Below are 18415 nucleotides of genomic sequence, written 5' to 3' on the forward strand. Positions count from 1 at the left end.
AAGGAGTTGGGAACACAGCTACACAAGAGAATTCACTCATTCCCTAACGTCAGGGTAAGTTGATAAATTGCTCTCTTAAGAGCTGACTCCAGGACTTGAATAGTGTGACGCCACACCCTTTCCTGGTCCGAGAGGGGTTCGATCATAGTTGGACTATGATTTATTATTCATTAGAGGGATCAATGGTACTTAAGGAGTTAGATGTAACTATAAGGCAAAACGGTAATTTTGGCCTAACTGTAGTTATGAGCAATTTGTGAAGGGTCATCGTATTGTAGATTGATTATATCCAATGGACATAGAAATATATCTGTAGTGTGAAGAGTGCAGCTGATGGTCTTTAGTGGAGTGTCCACCAGTTAACGAATGGTAAATAGTTTAAATTAAAAAGTTTAATTAATTATTCACGTACCGTTGGAACTTCAAACTACAGGTCCATGAGGTCCTCTCAGTAGCTCAACGAAATTTAATGAGAATCAGTTTTTGGATTAATTTGAATGATTCAAATTAATTGAGGTTAATTATATGTGATATAATTAATTTAATTTAATTATATAAGATATAATTACTATGTTGTATTTGATACATTATAATATCAAGTATTTATGAGAGGAAATAAATATTTGAATATGATTCAAATATTAATTATATAAATTGGATTCATATGGCTAAAATTAATATTAATGTTATTTATATTAAAACCTTGGTGAGAGAAAGGTATGTTATATTTGATATAACACAATATGATAACGTAGTTATCATATGAATATATATTAAATAAATAAATAAATTTAATTTAATTTATTTATTTTTGAATTAATGTTATTTGGGAGGGAGTTGTAACTCCCTCCCCTTTTTCTTTCCAGATCGTGTATGTGGGTTAGTTATACACTTTCTTCTTTTCTGCATGGTGAAGAAAGAAATACAGAAAAATCTCATAGGGTTTTGAGATCTAAGGCTTTTCATCGCATCTCCTCTCTCAATATCTTCCTTCACCAAAATAGTCAAAGCCCACTCCTCCTGGATTCTCATCCAGAGAATACCGAGGTTACTTTTGTGGCAATACTTTTTCTTGGTGTTCGTGATTTTCATAGTGAAGAGGAATCGTGAAGATTTTGTTCTTCAAGGGTAAGTCTTCTATTCCATTTTCTCTTCTTAGTTTCTCAAGCATGCTGTATGTTTTGTTTAATTAAATGCATGATCGTTTTGTTTCTTTGTAAAATTGTGTTCTGTAAATTTTTTAGAATTGGGACGATTCGCTTCCGCTGGCACCCTTTACAGGGATTTTTCATAATCAAATTAAAATCATCTTGTATGAATGTTACCTTCTTCCCCATGATGTTGAAGCTTACAACATATGGATTCTAATCGGTGACCTCCCCTTAGAAGAAAATGATGCACAAGCTGGTCATTCAATATAAGATCGACGTCCAATAATGGACCAAAGCATGCTTTTCGGAACATACTCAACTGTGTATTTGTTAGTTTCCTTTTAATTAGTGCATTCGTCTTGCCAATGTGGGCCAAGCAAGTTACGGTGGCAGAAAAATATTTCTCAACTGGGACTGAGTGCACCATTTACAATATAGCAAACATATATGATCAAGTATTCAAATATATGATATCGAGTATGAAAGGCTAAACGATTGTATAGAAAAAGCTAAACGATCGTATAACAAAAGCTAAACGATCGTATAACAAAAGCTATATGATCGTATAGAGTTTACTACACGATCATTTAGAATTTACTACATGATCGTGTAGATAAATCTATATGATCGGGTGTATAAATCTATACGATCTTTTTGCTTTTTCTATACGTTCTATTATATAAATATGTGACCTAGTATATGAATCTATGCGATCTAGTATTAAAAGCTATACAATCGATTATATAATGTCATGTGATCGGTTATATAGAGTTACACAATCGATTATATAAAGCCATGCGATCAGTTATAGAGAGCTATATGATTGCTTATATAAAGCCATACGGTTGGTTATATAGAGCTATACGATCGACTGTACTCAGTTACACGATCTATCCATTTACCAAACGAACCCTAAATCCCAATCAAACCCATGTACAGAACGATTTCAAATGACGAAAGACGAGAATACTGTACCTTTCAGGTTACCGGAACGGTGTCGAAGGAATTCAAACGAAAGCGAAAATGAGTAGATACGACCGATGAGCAGTGAATGACGTCGAAGACGAACAGAGGCGTTGAGAGAAAATTGAGAGGAGTACTCGAATGCAAATTGGAATGCGAATAGTTGGCTTGTTGATGATGAAATAGACGCTTGTTTGGTTTTAAAAAGTAAGGGTATATCTGGTATTTCACATGTGAAAAAGGTAAGCCATATAAAAGTTTAGAAAGAGGTCATCAATAGAAAAATTTTTCTCGTTTCAAAATGTTACCATTTAATTTTGATATTTGAGTTTTATTTCAATTTGGTGATTATATTTTAGGATTTGCACTTTTGAATTCGAAGTTTCACTCAGTCTTCATTTTTTGTCTCTTAATAAATTTAAAAGAATTAAGAGACTTATAATTAGTTAAATTTCATGATTTTTCATTACTTTTAAAGTTAAATTCAAATTTTTGTTTCAATTTTTTTTAATTAATTAAAATAATTTAAAGTGAATATTAATTGAAATATTAATATTAAAAATATAAAATATTGAAACCTCATGGATAAAATTGTAACATTTTGAAGCCCTAGAGTTAAATTGAGACGAAATTCAAAATACAAATCTATAACATTTTGAAATTTAGAGATTAAATAGAAACTAAACTCAAAACCTAAGAAAGTTTTATATTAGAAATTACTCAGGGATTTGTGAGGGACGAAGTACAAGTTAGCCATGCCGCATTTTTTTATTAAAAATAAAGATGTATTATTGTGTTAGTGTAGCACTTCAAATATATTATGTTTAGAAATAATTTTAAATGTCTTTAAAAAATAGGTTTTTTTTTTTTTTTTAACTGTAATTAGAGTAGGAGATTTGGACTACAAACATGTGATTAGTAATACAAAGATTGTCTCTAAAAATTTAAAAATCTAATCAGAATCAAAGGTGAACCAAACAATCATGACATATAAATCAAGTCATGGATTGTGGAAGAAGGTGGCCACATAGTCTATTAACAAGTGAAATCCGTTCAAATGTGCAAAAGCTAGTGTTTAAAGACATTTTTGAGACAGGACCATAAAACCATAAATTTAGAAGTAATTTTTATAATTCAGCTTAACAAAATATGATATTTTAAGGGTGAATTCTTCCTTGATATCTTAGAATCCTTCATGGTTAAAAGTATATATATATATATATATATATATATTTAGTATTAGAGAAAGATGTTAAAATGAATAGATGGATGGTAAGGTAGCATTTCATCTTCTCATCTCTCTCCATGTGTTATTCAGGTGAAAATTAAAAGGAAAAAAAACCATTGCATCATGATTTATTATTGGGTTGTTTTTAAATATAAAAAATGAACCAAAATATTTATAAAATATAATAAAATTTTAGAACTATCAACGATCTGATAGATACCGATAGACTTCTATCCGTATCTATAAATAGTTTTGCCATATGAAATAATTTTCAATTATTATTTATCTAATCAAAATAAAAGAAAAGGCAGGAAATATATTTGGAAATGGGCTTTTAAAGAAGCAGGCCCGCCCGGCCCAATAGGGTAAGGTTGGAAATATCTAAAAACAATTAAATTAGCGAATTGTCAAAGGTAAAATACGTGGAGAGTTGTGATTGGGAGTCGCAGCTATATCTACGCGACCGATTCCTTTCTCTTGACCCAAAGGATTAGTTCCATAAGATCCCAATTCCGCCACCATTTCCGACCTCATCCTCCCAAAATTATCCGATCCGCCTCCGCCTCCGCTGCCACTGCTTCTCCGCCGATCTTTTTCATCATGTTACGGATCAGATGATTTCCGGGTTTTCCTTTTGAATCAACGATTTCAGGTTCTCATGTTCTCAACCTTTGTGCTTTGATTCGCACATTTTCAATTTCTTTACAAAGTTTTCTTCAAGCTCTTGGCTCGCAAATCTGTGGTTTTGTTAGACCCTACGAAAATTAGGGTTACGAAGAGCATTTCAGTATGCCTTCGGTGCCTATTGATCTCTTCCTTCGCCCTCTGCTACCTTCTTTGACTTCTTTTCATGGTGGTTCATCCTCGCATCGTCTGAAGCGGCTCGAAAAGGGTGATCGGCGTGGTAATCTTAGTTAACATGGGGTTCCTTTAGTGCATTTCGTGCTCTATTCGTATTCTTCAATCTTCTTTTTCCTCCTCCTTGCTCTTTTTGGTCCGTTCGAGGTTTGGAATTCCTAGAGAAATTATAATTGTACGGTAAGGGTTTATTATTTTCATCTTGATCTTGAGGTTTTTTTGGCGGTCGAAGCCTCTGAAAGCGAGTCACTGGCGATTGGCTACTCGTTGAGAGGGTTTTTGCATAGGTATTGTGCTATAGATATATTTATTTATTATTATTTTCTTAAGAATTTTACAGGCGGCATAATATAGCTTGCACCTGGATTGAGTTTCTTTCCGGGCATGTTTTACGATATCTTGGATACATGTGCAGGTTCTAGCAGATTTCTTGTGTCTTACATAAGCCTGAATGGACATTGCTTCGATTCATCAGAAGTTGCTCCAAGATGTAGACGTTGTGGTGGATGATCTGCAGTCGTCTTTGAAAGATATTGATGCTGCATTGTTTAATGATCTTGATGGATTTTTTAAGAAATCTTTGAGCATTGAAGATACTCATAGTTCAAAATGTAAACGTAATGTGAATTGCAGGGATAATTCAAATGATGAAAACAAACAAAAAGAGCTTGAAATTCCCAAGAACAACTCATCTAAGAAGTGTTTAAGCAAATCCAAGTCCTTTCCCCTCCCTGTTACCACATCCCCACCTAAAGATTATCCAGACAATGATAAGAAACCAAAAACAACGGTGGGTGATGTGTCTTGTAACGAGACTATGCATCAAGCCTTTTCACGATCCATATCTTTACCAGTAAGTTTTCCTCTCGTCAAAATTAAAAAGGGAAAAAATTGCAGTTGTGTCATGTGTTTATGTATTCTTGTATTCAGTTATGTAGAGTCCTGTGTTTATGTATTATTGTATTCAGTTATGTAGATTTGCTACCTCTATCTTTATTTTTCCATGAAAACTATTTATATCATTATTATTATTTTGTCACAAAGGCAAATATGGTGTGGGCATTGGAATTTCTAAGGACAAGCTTTACTCATTTGGCTGACATGATTGATGATCCTAGAGATTATATAGTAAAAACCAATTTTTTTCCCCAATATAGTGACTTAGCATCAATTTGTTTCCTTGATACAAATATTTTCTCTTAATCTTAGTATGTTCTTGTGGAGACAATTCTGCTGTTGCCAGTATGCTTTGCTTTCTAAATCGTGGCATTTTGCAATATTGATGTATGTAGTTGCTTTGTTCCGTGGTTTTCTCATTGTCTTCACGAGCAGCATAACAGAAAGAGGATTTTCTCTTGCCTTTTTTGTTTATTCACCCCAAGTGCAGATTTGAATTTGTTACTGATAAAACAGCACATCTCTGAGGTTGCTTGTGGTTATATTCAATTATAGATGATGAATTTGTGAAAAGTAAATGTTCATTTACCCCTTCTGTTTGCTGATTTAACTTCTAACATCCAGGCTCCTGCAAAGCTCATATCTGCGATGAAAGGTAGTCGAGCACAACACTATGGGGAGTCACCTAAGATGACTGTGACATGGGCTCCTGATGTGTACGACCCTCCTCAGACCTCGTTGTGCCACTGTGTCAAAAACAACAAGAAACAGCAGAAATCTAAGAACAGGAAGAATGGGAAAAAAGGACAGAAAGGCAGCAACTCTTCGCGCGGGAGTGGTGGCAGGGACAAAAGGCAGGCTCGAAAATCTGTTGGTAGTTCTGATCGGTATCAAAGATCATTTAACTCTCCAAGTGTGGTTAATACTCTCAATGAGTTTGATAGTTTTGACGACGGGAGCTCCGACTCTCACTGTGGAAGCATCTTCCTGAAAACATCGGTCACCAAGGTGCACTACTCTGTTACTGAAGCCTTGTAAGCGTTACTTGTCCAAGTTTTCATCTTCTCTCACAGTTCCTGTACATAAATAAATCGTTGTTTTGGTTTCTTTTGTGATTGTTGATGACCGAGATGCTTGGACCAAAAAATTGTATGACTTTAACTCGTTTGTTGTTTGGTACGAGAGATTTCAAGGATTTATAAACCTTTTTTGTTATATGAAGTTTGGTGAAATTCGCTTTTTATAAACACAACTGAAATCATATGTTACCATGTTTATGGATATGATTTTGTCGCTTCTTGGATGTTATTTTTAGATATGCTTGACTTGCTTCTAGTAGGTGCCTGTTTGAAATTTGTTTTAGAACGCTGTTAATGACCAAGTGAATGTGGAAGGTCTGCATTTTTCTAACAATACCAAGAAACAAGAAGATACATAGAGAACAGTGGAGCTTTGAAATTGGAATAACTCAAGTATAATTTAGATCTTGTCCAAAGATGAGTTTAATCAGAAAAATTAATTTAACTCAACTAATTGATTTCAATTAATATAATTCCCCCAAAGGATCAAACATGCTTGGGTATCTATAGATAAAGGTCTATACACAATTCTTCAAAGGACTGCAGGATATATTTATTCTGTTGTAGCTAGCTGCCTTGCCAACAATCTATGTAGTATACTCAGCATTTATTTTAACATAGTCATAGCTCAAGTCGCAACCCCATGCTCGTCCTTCTCCTTGCCCATCACCTGTCGATCGAAGCAACTAATCTAGCTTAGCTATGAGGCTGTTTTTAGAAAACCCTTTTGATTTTAGTTTTCATATGATATTTGTTTGAATATCGTGATTCAGAAATATGTGAAATCATCTTTTCTTAACCTTAAGTAAAGAAGTGAAAATGTAATGTGTTATTTGAAGAACTCGCCTATGGAAATGTAAATTCTGACTGTATCATGGGTTTCTCCAGCTCTTCTGAGATAGTTACTTGCTGCAGCCCTGAAAACAAGATATAACATACAATTTAGAACAGTCAAAAAGTGGTTAATAAAATTGTATAAGATTTGGTGATTGAAGAAAAAAACAATGTGAACTTCAAAAAGAAAAAAAAAGAAAGAAAAAACAATGTGTGAAGTCTTTTAAACCTGTCAAAAGATTGGGGTTCTCCTCCATCCATGAGGAGAATGTTTCCTAGAGACACTTTGAGTTTCATCTGCTCGAATGGTACCCCTGCGTATCCAGCAGCCGCTGCTATCCGTCCCCAATTTGGATCTCGGCCATATATGGCTGACTGCAGCATGAAAAGATATCGATGAAACATGCTTGCACAAGGTGTGCGAGAGAAAGATGATTACGAATGAAAATCGTGCCTTTACAAGTGACGAGCCTGCTACTGAACGAGCAATTTTCGCTGCTTCAGCTTCTGAATTTGCACCAGTCACTGTAATCTGTGGCATTTGGCAGATTGGGTAATTTTATATCAAAATGCATAGATTATGTAAAAGATTTTGTTTATCGAAGTGGCAGACCTCAATCAGACAGGTAGCACCTTCTCCATCCCAGGCTACTGACTTGGCAAGGCCTTGCATCACCTGAAAATAGAAAGGAGAAAGAGTCCTATAAATTGTAATGTCAAAATAATTTCCCCTCCCTATTAACAATTTTTTCTGAAATTTCTTTTGAACCTGTCCCGAATCTCATAAGGATACACTAAAATTTTGACAATGAGATACATACCACATCAAGGCATTCTTGAAGCTGTCCTGCTTCTCGGCTTTTCAATGACGAAATTATATTAGATCTGGATCCTGACAAGCCACTCGACAAAGCAATGACGGTGTCGTTGGTACTTGTATCCCCATCCACCTACATTGTCAAACCCAATTAAAATCAAAAAGAAAAGAAAAAAGGAAACATATATACCATTATTGTATCAATGATTTGAGATGTCACTTCACAATTTCATTGAAATTTACAAAAAAGGATACAACAAGGTTCCCCATATATACCATTTACAAACCCAGACTAAATGGATCATTTCAGAACCAATTTTCAAGACTAGCTAGTTTGGTTTAATTTGATTTATATCGAGTAATAGGATGTGTAAATTTACCCTCAGCAAATTTATGAAAGAGCAGAACAGTAAATAAATAAACACGAAAACTAATCAGACAAGTGAAATTGTCAACACATTAAACAATCATACCGTAATCTGATTGAAGCTTCGATCAACAGAGATTTGTACCATCTTTCTCCAAACATCACTAGCAACCACGGCATCTGTTGTAACAACCTGCCACATTGTAACAAATCAACATTAATAAAGACAATCACAGCCATTTAACTTGTTCGAGAACGAGCTGGCAAGTTTGAAGATACCTACACCGAGCATAGTAGCCATATTCGGGTGAATCATGCCCGAACCTTTTGCCATTCCTCCAATTCTTATGGTTGAACTCCCAACCTAGGCATTTAATCAACTGTTAATCCTTTCTGCAATGATTTTATCCTAAGGCAATGTTGCAAGTGCCTTTTATGTCGGCATTAGACCGAGACTATTGTATAGACCACAGGCAGACAGGAAAATATAAAATGGTTTTCACATACTTGGGACTCGATTGCCACGCTTTTACTAACAAGGTCAGTTGTGGTAATTGCCACTGCTGCAGAAGCTGCACTGTAAACAGACTGATAAAGTTATGTCACAGCCCAAAAAGTTGGCAAGGAAAAGACTCCACAGCATAGAGCCGAACATGTAATCGGAGAAAGTACAAATAAAGCTAAGTAAAAGATTGACGATTACCTTTCAACTGAAGATGAAAGGGACCTGACTAGTTTTGGAAGAGAATTCAAAAGTGCATCCTGCATTTGAAGTTGGATAACTTTAAAATTCAAGACAAGACATCCAGTAGGTATAATTTTCAGCTAAATTACAATACATAATATAATACATCTCCGTACCTTTTTTATTCTATGACCAATCACTCCAGTAGATTCAACTAGTACTTCCTCTGGCCTTATTTGAAGGATCTGCAATTAAAGTTACTTACAACTTAAAAGTTCTACTGAAAATAGATTAATAAATTTGTTATGAACCTATGAAGGTGCCTACCTTTGAAAGATTGTTCACACATTCTATCATATCTTGATAACCAGCATCCCCCTACAGCAACAAAAGGTCTCTTAGCTACGTAAATATTCATCCAACACAGGCATAGACTTTTATCTTTTCAAGTCCAAACAACATTGAATTGGTGTGGTAAAGATAACTGCTTACCGTAGCGGCATTGGCTTGACCAGCATTTATTAGCACTGCACGTGCCTAACAAATTGTAGAATAGATCAAATTGTTGTTAGCAAATAAGTTAAAAGCACTGTTTGTTGAACATAGCAAGCTAATACCAGGGTGGCCATATAAAAGGAGCAAGATCAGTGAACTTGTATAGTTATGGTTTTATAATAGCTGAATGTTCTGCTGCTAGTTAAACATAACTTCAACCCGAGATGCAAGAAAATCTACCGTTTGTGAAATGTCCAATGCTTTTTTACAATACAACACTGGTGCTGCAGCAACTACATTCTTTGTAAATGCTCCTAGAAATGAAAATGAGCAAACTCACAGTCAGTATAAAGAATGTTTCTCGAGTGTACAGCTAACTAAGTCACATATGCTTGACTCGCATTCCAAACCAATTGGCACAATAAAAAGTTCAGAATCCCCAAGGACACGCCCAAAAACCAACAAAACTTTTCCTGTAACAATCATTCTCTAGTCTGTATAATAACCAAAAACTGGTTATTATATAACACAGATGAACTAAACAGTCAACAGTGAGCTCTTACCAGCAGAAATGGCATCAACATCACAAGTAACAAGTGCAAGGTCAGGCTTCTCTCCCTTTGCTCGTAGTCCTCCATATAGCCCTGCAGCTTTGAACCCCTTAGCAGCAGTAACTCCTCCATCAATCTACAAAACACGTTGATTTTTGGTTTTAACTTATAAAAAGTTAACAAATTAAGAATACACAACAACAATGTCTTGTCTAGAACTAATTTGTTTTTAGTTTGAACTTATAGTAGGATGAAAACTGAGAATACCTATACTTTCTTGCTTCAGTCTATCACTTCCAAAAAAAAAAAAAAAAAAAAACTCACTCTTTTTTACGAAAAACCATTACAACAGTTGTATGTCAAGAAAACTCATAGGATTAGGTGGCCACCATGTTCCAAAAAACACTTGTACAAAAATAAATGTCCTTTAGATTCTAAAATTTGACATTTTGAAAAAACTCATGTAGAGGAGATAAGGAAACCAAAACAAAATCTTTAGATAAAGAAAAGAACAGAAGAACAAGAAGACCACTAAAGTAATCATTCAACCCCAGAAACTCAAACTAAACCAAACGAACAACAAATCTTGAAGCATACAGAGAGGAAATTCAGTCCCTGACCTGCTTCCATGGACCATCAGGAATCAAAATCGGAGCCTCCGGCAAATAGTTGGAGGCCTCATTTGTAGCCACAGCAAGCACTCGAAAATCCCTCTAAAAGAAACGGAAAACAAGCAGAACATCAGCAAAAACAATGAAAAGAAAACGAAGAGAAACCCAAAGATAAAGCTGAAATGGGAAAAAGGGGTATGAACATTGCTCTTATTTGTAGCAAAGATCAAACCCAGAAACAGAAACACATAGTTGGGGCAATCTCGAAAAGGGAATTGTGGGCGATCGAAAACAAACCTTATGAGATTGAAGGGCGGGGAATTTGAGAGAGGGGTAGTGAGGAACAGAGAGATACATGGGTTCTGTTGGAAAGAGTAAAACAGAGAGAGAGAGAGAGAGTGAAGAAGAAGGAGGCGATGATTGGATCAAGGAAACGTTATATAAAGTTGAAAGGGAAATTAGGAAATGGGTTTTGTTTGATTTGGTTTGGTGGGTCAAGTAGAGTTCAAATGACGATCGGCAGCGGCAGCCATTGCGATGAACGAAGGGGTAGGTTTGAGCACGTGAGGATCACGTGGGGGGATCGGATCATCGTTTTGCAGTGAGAAGAAGGCTGAATAAAACAAGGGTTCTCCCGTGAATGAGAATTCAAAAGAGAAACTTTAGAGAAATTGAGGCTTTTTGGAGGTTCGAAGGTTTCAAGTTGGAGAGTTGCTTTTGTGTTTCTCTTTTGAGTTTCAACTTAGAACTACACAACACTAAGACTTTTTATTTTTTATTATTGTTTTTTTTGAAAGATGGTTATTTTTTCGTATAAACTTTAATGGTGAGTTAAAAATTAAGGTTATGTTCGGTAATGATTTTGTTTTTTGTTTTTATTTTTGAAAATTAGGCCTATATCATATATATTTTTTTACCATAATTTGCATCTATTTTTAAGTATAATGATAGAATTTTTAGTCAAATTCTAAAAACAAAAACAACTTTTTAAAAATTATTTTTTTTAGTTTTCAAAATTTGGCTTAGTTTTTTAAACTATTTGTAATTAATAGATAACAAAAAAAGAAATTTGGAGGTGGAAGTGTGTCTATAGGCATAATTTTAAAAAATGAAAACAAAAAATAAAATGGTCACCAAATGGGGGCCTAAGTATTTCGTTTTTTGTTTTTACTTTTTGAAAATTATGCTTACTTCTTTCCAATTTCTTACCATGATTTGTATACAATGGTTGAATTCTTAGTTAAATTTCAAAAACGAAAATAAGTTTTTAAAAGTTACGACTCGATTGGTAACCATTTTGCTTTTTTGTTTTTGTTTTTGAAAATTAAGCATATGGACACTACTTTCACCTCCAAATTTCTTTATTTGTTATCTATTTTTCAATATTATTTTAAAAAAATCAAATCAAATTTTGAGAACTAAAAAAAATATCTTTAAAAAAATTGCTTTTATTTTTGAAATTTAGTTAAGAATTCAATCATTGTACATGCAAATCATAGTAAAAAATGTGGATGATGTAGACTTAATTTTTAAAAATAAAAAAAAAATGGTTACCAATCAAGGTCTACTTTTTTTAGTTTTCAAATTTTAACTTAATTCTTTAAACTATTGGTAAAATGTAGAAAATATAAAAGAAAATTGGAGGTGAAAGCCTAATGTATAAGCTTAATATTTTTTTAAAAAAATTGTTACCACATGAGCTAAATGTTTTAACCTTTAGAAAGTCATATAAACTAGACCTTAATGTATACATTAGAAAATGTCTCAAATAATTTTATTATTATTTATTATTTATTATTATTTTAAACCCATCTTTTCTTTATTTTTATCGTATCAAATATCTTTACCATAAATAGTTATTATCGTTTTTTATTATTAATTTGGAAGTTTTGATTGTTTTTATTATATGAACTATTTTGAATTTAGCAGGTTTGGGACATACAAGGAAGTTTTATTATTAAGAAAAAAGTCAGTTGCAAATTTTCAAACACATTATTTATTTTGGGTAATGGAAAATTACAAAGCCGTCGATTTTTTTGGGTTAATATTTTACTTTTAATAAACAAATAAATAAATAATTTTATACATTGATTTCATATTGTTTTCATTTTTCTAGAATTTTTTCTTCAAAGTATTGTTTTTACGCATTATTTTCCTTTTAGATTTTAACGATAGGTTTATTAGTGTCTATCACTGTTTATTATTGATAGATAATGACTTTTTGTTATATTTGTAAATATTTTTAGTAATTTACCATTTAAAATAATTACTCTAAATTATATTCATGGATTTTTGTTTTTCAATTTTCAAAAATTTCAACAGCTCTAATTACATAGATAGAAGTTATTTTATGAGAATCTTTTTCCTTTTCAGTATTTTTTAATATGTTTTTTTTTAAATAATAAAGATTCCAACATTGAAAGTTTATTAGAAGTTATTAACATTGGTATAATATCGAATCCTATATTGGTCCACTCATAGAGAAACCCCTTAGTTTAGTCCGAGTAAAGAGTATGGGTGTTAATGGGGTATAGGAAATTGGAAGGTTCATATTTCTCATAAAAATCTCCTTTTGAAAGGTTAATTGCCAATATCACAATATAAATTTCTAAATCCCTGAAGTTATTAACAAAATAATTTCAAATTTAGTGACTTAATAAATACTTCAATTTAATTGAAATATAAATATCCCATTATCAATTTTAAATGAAGAGCAAAACGACAACACGGATATCGAAAAAATATAATATAATATGTTAAAACAAAACAAAATAATAAAATAACATAATATAGGAAATTAAAATTGTATTGAATTTTTCTCCAAGCTTTTTGAATTTTTCACCAATATGCATACATCTTCAAGATTCACCAAATGTCACTATTGTTCGCACGGGGTTTCTGGAGAAACTTGTTTTGTGGAGTTGAACTTGAGTTGGTGTTGATGTTGATATTGATTTGATGCAATGTGCTTCGATCTCTAGTACTTGATCATCTGATTCTCTCTCAATTGATTGCAAACACTTGACTTGAAGAAACAGAGCGCGTGATTTTCTTGAAGTTGAAGTCTTGGAAGAGTTCTTGTATCTTCAGGTGTCTTCAAGTGTTGGGGTTGATGCCCAAAATCTCGTAGGGTCCTATAGTTTGTAAACATTGTTGAACAAACTCATTATGTATTTAATAAAATATTTGATATTTTATTCATTGTCTATAAAATATATGATATTTTAGTTACATTAACCACAAACCAATAATCTAACATCTGAGGTTATCTTTGTAAGTTAAACATGTATGTAGAGACATATGGGTAGATCATGTTTAAGTGATAACCTAAATGGTGTATAGTAGATGGATAAGGCTGGGTACCTTATCCTGGTGACACTACGAGTATGGCTTGTAGGTGTTACAAATGTTGTAAAGTGCTACAAATGATCTAATCCTGATCATTCATATATAGACATGCGAGCAGAGATATTCTATACAAAAGAGTTTGTATAAGACTGAACCATAAAATGTTTAGTCTCATTATATAATGTTGTTCATAATAGAGACTTACATTTCATCAGGATGACCATAGGTAACATGATCTGAACTCTGAGTGAGTTGTGAACTCCTGCCTATAAGGGCGGTCATTTGATTTGTATGAGTGAGAGTGGCCAGATCGACGACTCAACAAGTCTACCATTTTGGGAATTTGTCTGATTGAGGAGCTGGGAACACAGCTACACAAGATGAAATTCACTCTTTCGCCGAAATAGGGATAAGTAGATATTGCTTCTCCTTAAAGGCTGATTCCTGGTTTTGAAAATGTGGCACCACACCCTTTCTGGCCCTACCTCTTTCTGGTCCGAGAGGGATTTAGTCATAGTTAGACTATGATCTATTGTTCATTATAGGGATTAATATGTAACTACAGGGGCAAAACAAAATTTGGCCTAGCTGTTACTTACGAGCAATTTGTGAAGGGTCATCGTACTGTTGATTGGTTATATCTAATGGTCACAAAAAATATATCTTGTAATGTGAAGAGTGCCCGACAATTAACGGATGGTGAATAATGTAATCGAAGAGTTTAATTAATTATTCATGTATCGTTGGAGTTTTAAGCTACAGTGCATGAGGTTCCCTTGGTAGTTCAATAGGATTTAGTTGAGAATCAGTTTTTGGATTAATTTGAATTGTTCAAATTAATAGAGAGATTTAATTATATATGATATAATTAACTTGTTTCAATTATATGTGAATATAATTGCCATAATATATTTGATACATATAGCTTAATGGGAGGAATAATTAAATGAGATTTAAAATAAGTTTTATTAAATTGAATTCATAGTTGTTGAATTTAATAATAAAGATGATTTATATTAAATGCCATATAATAGAGAAAAGAAACTATAGTTATATTATATGTGATACAATATTTAAACTATAGGTTATATATTAGATTTGATATAACATATAATTTAATATATATATATATATATATATATATATATATATAATATGATAAGTTAGTTATCATATTTTATATTTATATTATTATTATTATTATTATTTTAATAAATAAGGAAGGGAGTTACAACTCTCTTCCCATTATTTTCTCTCCATCTTGTAAGTAGGTGGTGGTTATTTATGACAAGGAGAATAAAAAGAAAAAGGTTTTCTTCTTCTGTTTTGTTATTGTTGGACGATTGAGAAAGAAAAAATACAGAAGTGTTCTTTGTTTTGTCTTGAGTTTTGAGAGTTCTCAAGCTTTTTTCTCTACACATTAAGTTTTTCCCCTTAACAAAATAATCAAAGCCCATCACTCTCAGGTTCTCACCCTGAGTAAGGTAACTTTTGTGGTAGTGTCCGATTTTGTTCGAGATTAATCTTGAGAAAAGTCTTCAAGGAGTTCGTAGTTTGTTCGAGGGAAAACGTGAAGAAAAGTTCTTTCAAAGATGAGGTTTCATGAAACCCTTTAATTCTTTCTAGCATGCTGTAATTTAGATATAAATGCATATCTTGTTATTTGTTTACTGTAAATTTTATATTCAATGAAAATAGAATTTGGTCCATCTGTTTCCACTCAAGTTTCTCTCTTACCCTCTAAATTATCAATAATATATATATATATATATATAATATATATACACATTAAATTATATGTTATATCAAATATAACATATGACCTATAATTTTAATATTGTATCATATAAAATATAACCTATAGTTTATTTTCTCTCTCATATGACATTTAATATAAATCATATTCATATTAAATTTAACAATTATGAATCCAATTTATATAATAATATATGAATCATATTCAAATATTTATTTCCTCACTAAAACTATAATGTATCAAATACATTATAATAATTATATCACATATAATTAAAATAACTTAATTGTATCATATATAATTAAATCCTTCTTTTAATTTGAAGAATGCAAATTAATCCAAAAATTGATTCCCATTTAATCTTATTGAGCTACCAAGAGGACCTCATGGACCTGTACATGAATAATTAATCAAACTCTTTAATTAAATTATTCGCCATCCGTTAACTGTCGAGCGCTCCACTAAAGATCGACAGCTGCACTCTTCGCACTACAGATATATTTTTATGTCTATTGAATATAACCAATCAATAGTACGATGATCTTTCACAAATAGCTAATAAGTACATGTAGGCCAAAATTATCGTTTTGCCCTTATAGTTACATCTATTTTCTTAAGTACCATTGATCCCTCTAATGAACAATAGATCATAGTCTAATTATGACTAAACTTCTCTTGGGCCAGGAGAGGGTGTGGTGCCACATTGTTCAAGCCCCAGAATCAACCCTTAAGGGAGCAATTTATCTACTTACCCCGACCTCGGGGAATGAGTGAATTCCTTATTGTGTAGCTGTGTTCCCAACTTTCTAATCAAACGAATCCCCAAAATGATAGGCTTGTTAAGTTAGCAATCTGGCCATTCTCACCCATACAAATCAAAGGACCGCCCTCATAGGCAAAAGTTCATAACTCACCTAGGATTCAGGTCATGTTATCATGGTCATCTTGGTGAAATGTAAGTATCTATTATGAACGGTGTTATATAATGAGACTAAACATTTCATGGTCCAGTCTTATACAAACTCCTTTGTATAGAATATCTCCGCTCACATGTTTATACATGAACGATCAGGATCAGATCATTTGTAGTACTTTACAACAATTGTAACACCTACAAAATGGACCATACTCGTAGTGTTACCAAAATAAGGTACCCAACCTTATTCATCTACTACAGACCATTTAGGTTATCACTTAAACATGATCCACCCGTATGTCTCTACATACATGTTTAAGTTACAAGATAACATTGAATGTTAGTTTATTGGTTTGTGGTTAATGCAACTAAAAAAATGAATAGAATATCATATATTTTATTAAATAGATAATGAGTCTGAATAAAATATCAGATATTTTATTAAATAAACAATGAGTTTGTTGAATACATTTACAAACTATAGGACCCTACGAGATTTAGGTTATCAATCCCAATAGGGAGGTAGTACAAGACTTTCTCTCACCACTTTCGTCATGCTCAATCTCTTAAAAACCAAAATGCGTGCGACAGGCGGTTGATATGGTCGAAGACTGAGGTACTTTTATCCTTGCCCTTCTTTTCTCCTGCATCATTGACTTCTTCTGCAGTTATATGATTGCTGTCGACCACTTTTTCCTTCACTCTTTTGGTTATGCAAACTGGCTCTGACGACTTATATCCAATGCCCTTCCTCGACACAGATATAGCATGCCCCCCCCATCAAAAGCTTCTTCTGGGTTGAAGAAAACTCGGGTCGCTCATAAATGCTCAACTCTTAAATTCAATGTGAGTTATGAAGTCATACCTCACTTTTGCTAGCAATTTGTAATCTTTAGGAGCAATTTGTAATCTTTAGGATCGAACCCGTCTTTTGTTCATATTTCGAGCAAATTTACCTTCGTCAAGTCTCCTTTAGATTCCTGGATTTCCTGCTTCATTATCGGCGTGAGTGGTGTAACAAACTTTCTTTTAAGATTTCAATATCCTTGACCTTCGAGCCTTTTGAGCACTCCGTAAAAGGCGATTCACCTTTCTTACACCTTGACAAAGGAACATAGTGCAAGATCGGAGGACTTAGAGCTTTTTCATCTTTTGAAACCAGTGTCTTTGTAATGTTGGGGGATGTCTCATTTCCTTTGAGCCAGAGGCTTATTCCTTGTCGTTCGTTTCTCTCCCTGCATCGGCTTGTGATTTTGACTGGGATTTACCTCCATCCCTTATTAACAGAGTCTCTACGGGTATTGCCTCACCAATATTCTCACTCTTTAATTAAATTTTTTCATCTACGAAGTGAGACTCAACTTCTGAAAATGGATTAGAATATACTTCAACCTTCTTAATCCCATTTTAATAGAATTTGAAACATTGATGCAACATCGACGTTACCATTTCCATGAATCCAAGGATGTCTTAGCAGTAACCTATAGGTGGTCTTCAAGTCTATGGCATGAAACAATTGTTCCATAGTCGTCTTGGGCATTATATTGATGACTGATCCATTATCGATGAGAATTCGACCAACTTTCTATTCTCGAATGTATCCCGAGATGTATAAAAGCCTATTGTGAAGCTTCGATCCTGGAAGTAGGTCTTCATTTGAGAAACCTATGAACGTACAACACGAGGCATACACGTGTGCTGCAGAGGCCAGTGCACTAGATGCATTGGATTCTAACAATGCGTTAATGAGAGCCGTCTTGGCTGCTTGAGGGAGTGATATTAGGTCATCCATACTAAACGATGGTGAGTCTTTTGATTCTTCCCTTGTTTTTTATGAACTTAGAGGAGTATCTGTTTGG

General features: G+C 33.2%; 2 protein-coding genes across 3 annotated transcripts; one reads left to right on the plus strand and one right to left on the minus strand.

Annotated features, from left to right (window-relative positions):
* Positions 1-3817: 3817 nt before the first annotated feature.
* On the plus strand, positions 3818-6368 carry LOC120090339. The gene is made up of 3 exons (XM_039047925.1): positions 3818-4487; positions 4616-5053; positions 5722-6368. The coding sequence occupies exons 2-3, from the start codon at positions 4652-4654 to the stop codon at positions 6133-6135; spliced, it is 816 nt and encodes a 271-aa protein (XP_038903853.1). The 5' UTR covers positions 3818-4487; positions 4616-4651; the 3' UTR covers positions 6136-6368.
* Positions 6369-6542: 174 nt separating this feature from the next.
* LOC120090338 (arginine biosynthesis bifunctional protein ArgJ, chloroplastic) lies at positions 6543-11215 on the minus strand. 2 transcript variants are annotated; one of them, XM_039047924.1, is made up of 17 exons: positions 10834-11215; positions 10546-10638; positions 9938-10061; positions 9615-9688; positions 9372-9416; positions 9207-9257; positions 9056-9124; positions 8898-8956; positions 8702-8771; positions 8478-8558; positions 8301-8387; positions 7832-7960; positions 7624-7686; positions 7465-7542; positions 7240-7385; positions 6977-7093; positions 6543-6846 (listed from the first exon to the last, which is right to left on the minus strand). In XM_039047924.1, the coding sequence occupies exons 1-16, from the start codon at positions 10891-10893 to the stop codon at positions 7006-7008; spliced, it is 1317 nt and encodes a 438-aa protein (XP_038903852.1). In that variant the 5' UTR covers positions 10894-11215; the 3' UTR covers positions 6543-6846; positions 6977-7005. The 2 variants fall into 2 exon arrangements, with proteins under 2 accessions (XP_038903852.1, XP_038903851.1); XM_039047923.1 differs by having other exon boundaries at positions 7023-7093; positions 10834-10893.
* Positions 11216-18415: the final 7200 nt, after the last annotated feature.

This window comes from Benincasa hispida, chromosome 11 (assembly GCF_009727055.1).
Source record: "Benincasa hispida cultivar B227 chromosome 11, ASM972705v1, whole genome shotgun sequence".
In the NCBI taxonomy this organism is placed as follows: Eukaryota; Viridiplantae; Streptophyta; class Magnoliopsida; order Cucurbitales; family Cucurbitaceae; genus Benincasa; species Benincasa hispida.

Bases quoted from the DNA above. Each gene is read 5' to 3' on its own strand.
- LOC120090339 (XM_039047925.1), top strand. From the start codon at position 4,652: ATGGACATTGCTTCGATTCATCAGAAGTTGCTCCAAGATGTAGACGTT. The intron at 5,054-5,721 runs GTAAGTTTTCCT...TCTAACATCCAG, and splicing joins CACGATCCATATCTTTACCA to GCTCCTGCAAAGCTCATATC.
- LOC120090338 (XM_039047923.1), bottom strand. From the start codon at position 10,893: ATGTATCTCTCTGTTCCTCACTACCCCTCTCTCAAATTCCCCGCCCTT. The intron at 9,689-9,937 runs GTAAGAGCTCAC...TTTCATTTCTAG, and splicing joins TGTTGATGCCATTTCTGCTG to GAGCATTTACAAAGAATGTA. The intron at 8,388-8,477 runs GTAGGTATCTTC...ACAATGTGGCAG, and splicing joins ATATGGCTACTATGCTCGGT to GTTGTTACAACAGATGCCGT.